Here is a 2,500-nt window from a genome sequence, read left to right on the forward strand (position 1 = left end):
TTATTTGGAATACGATTAATCATTTGACAGCACTATTACATTTTATTATATTTTAATATGCATGTTTCCTATGTGTATTAAAATGTATTTCTGTGACGCGCAGCTTGATTATCAGCATCATTCCTCCAGTCTTCAGCGTCCTTCAGAAATCATTCTAACGCACTGATTCTGAGGAGCATTTCTGATTATCAGCGATGTTAGAAACAATATTTTTCTGTAAACTGTGATAACTTTTTTCCCCTCAGGATTCACAGATGAATAGAAAGTTCAAAAAGCATTTACTTGAAGCAGAAAACTCTCTTTTTACATCATAAATGTGTGTTTGCTGCCACTTTTGATCAATTTAACGCATACTTGATGAATAAAAGCTTAAAAAAATAAAAATACAAATAATAATAATAATATATATATATATATATATATATATATATATATATATATATATATATATATATATATATATATATATATATATATATATATATATATATATATATATATATAATTAATTTTTTTATATATATAAAAATAATATATAAATAAACATATAAAAATAAATAAATAAATAAATAAATATATTTATTTATTTATTTATTTATTTTTATATTTATTTTATTTTAAGCTTTTATTTTATCTTACTGCCCCCAAACTTGTTCACATATTCAATAATGCACTTGAGAAAACTGAGCTGTTACCTTTACACTTTCTCCTAGCATTCTCCTCCACCCACTGCACTCTGGGTAATCCCTTCAGAAGACTCAACAGGTAACTTACCACGGTGTCTTTATGCTGAGAAAGACAAATCATACATGAATCGTGTGCTCCAAACCTTCGATGACATACACATGCAAATCACATCCAGAATCAGTGTACATTAAAATCAGAAGCTGCAAAAAAAAAAAAAAAGTAACATTGCATGCCCGAGATGTAGATTAATTTTTCTTCATCAGATCTGGAGTAATGCATCTCAGCTGTAGATGCTCTAGTGAATGGGTGCCGTCAGAATAAATCAGACGCTTCAACAACAAAAAAGGCAACAAATGTCATATTGCATGCCCGAGATGTTTTTGCAATCTAAGATCTCCAGACGTTAACCGATGGACCCGAATACTGAGGATTATTGTGATGTTTTTATCAGACTCTCATTCCGACGGCACCCATTCACTGCAGAGCATCCATTTCTGAGACACATTACTCCAAATCTGATGAAGAAAAACTCATCTACATCTCGGGCATGCAATGTGACATTTGTTGCCTTTTTTTGTTGAAGTGTCTGATTTGTTCTGACGGCACCCATTCACTAGAGCATCTATAGCTGAGACACATTCATTTTTCTTCAGCAGATTTGGAGTAATCTACATCTCTGGCATGCAATGTGTCATTTGTTGCCTTTTTGTGTTGAAACGTCCGATTTATTCTGACGGCACCCATTCACTTCAGAGCATGCATTGCCGAGACACTCGCAGAAACACATTTCTCCCAAACTAACAAAGAAACTCGTCCTCATTTTGGACGGCCTGAGCGTGAGAACACATTCATTTTTGCCTAAACCACCCATTACCTTTAATCCGGCTGTAATCACATTACCTGCTTCAGCCCTGATTTCCTCTCAGCAGCTGGAAAGCTTCCCCACACACACACACACACACACTCAGCTATTAGAGGACATGCCCAAAGGGAGGTTTTGCCATATTCAGGGGCAACTCTGTCCTCATAATTGCTCACGCGCACCAAAACACGCTCATGCAGATGATCAAAGTCGGTCACCTGTAAATCAGACTCGACCAGAAACACGGCCAGAGCGATCACAGCATCCCTGCGCCGGACGTCCAGAGAGAAGACGCCCCGGCTGTCGCACGGACACATGCACAATAACTTCTGCACCTGATGAACACAGACACATTCCTTTTCTTATCAGGGGAGACGAGCAAAGCGATGAAATCAGAACGGGAACAACCTGTTGAGAGGCTTCTTTTTAAAGCGATGTTCGCGTGCAGCGCGCGGGGAGAGAGACGCACCTGCCGCGCGAGCGCTTTAACCGCGTCAGAGCAGGCGTGTCGAACAGAGAGAAAGGCTTTCATGGACGCTGCGGGCACAAGCTGGCACCATGAGAGTCTGGAAAAGCCTCTGGACACGTGACAGCTCCGAAACGCTGCTTTTTTATTTACGTTTTTACAAAACATCTAAAACAGATGCAATGCATTCATTCACTTCAAAGGATAAAGTAACACGATAACGTTTCCCCAAGGTCAAACAGATGGCCTTTCATTATACGACTTTATAATATTACAAATTATTATTATTATTATTAAATATAAAAATATTAAATTACTTAATGTTTTCCGGTGCAAATATCTAAACATGCTTGAATTATGACATTCTTGCTTTCTGACAAAGTATTAAAAATGTTCATCCTTAAAACGAGAGTTAGTAAAAATATAATCCTTAATATTAATACATTTAATTTTTATTTAAAAAATAAATAAAAAAACATATAGAC

General features: G+C 36.3%; 1 protein-coding gene across 1 annotated transcript in view; it reads right to left on the reverse strand.

Moving 5' to 3' along the window:
* Positions 1-2,500, reverse strand: part of pi4kab (phosphatidylinositol 4-kinase, catalytic, alpha b) — a 41,251-nt gene that overhangs the window by 37,973 nt on the left and 778 nt on the right. Inside the window, 2 exon segments of the mRNA XM_043247344.1 lie at positions 696-789; positions 1,768-1,884. Coding sequence (XP_043103279.1) covers positions 696-789; positions 1,768-1,884 — 211 coding nt within the window.

Source organism: Puntigrus tetrazona, chromosome 8 (genome assembly GCF_018831695.1).
Source record: "Puntigrus tetrazona isolate hp1 chromosome 8, ASM1883169v1, whole genome shotgun sequence".
Taxonomy (NCBI): Eukaryota; Metazoa; Chordata; class Actinopteri; order Cypriniformes; family Cyprinidae; genus Puntigrus; species Puntigrus tetrazona.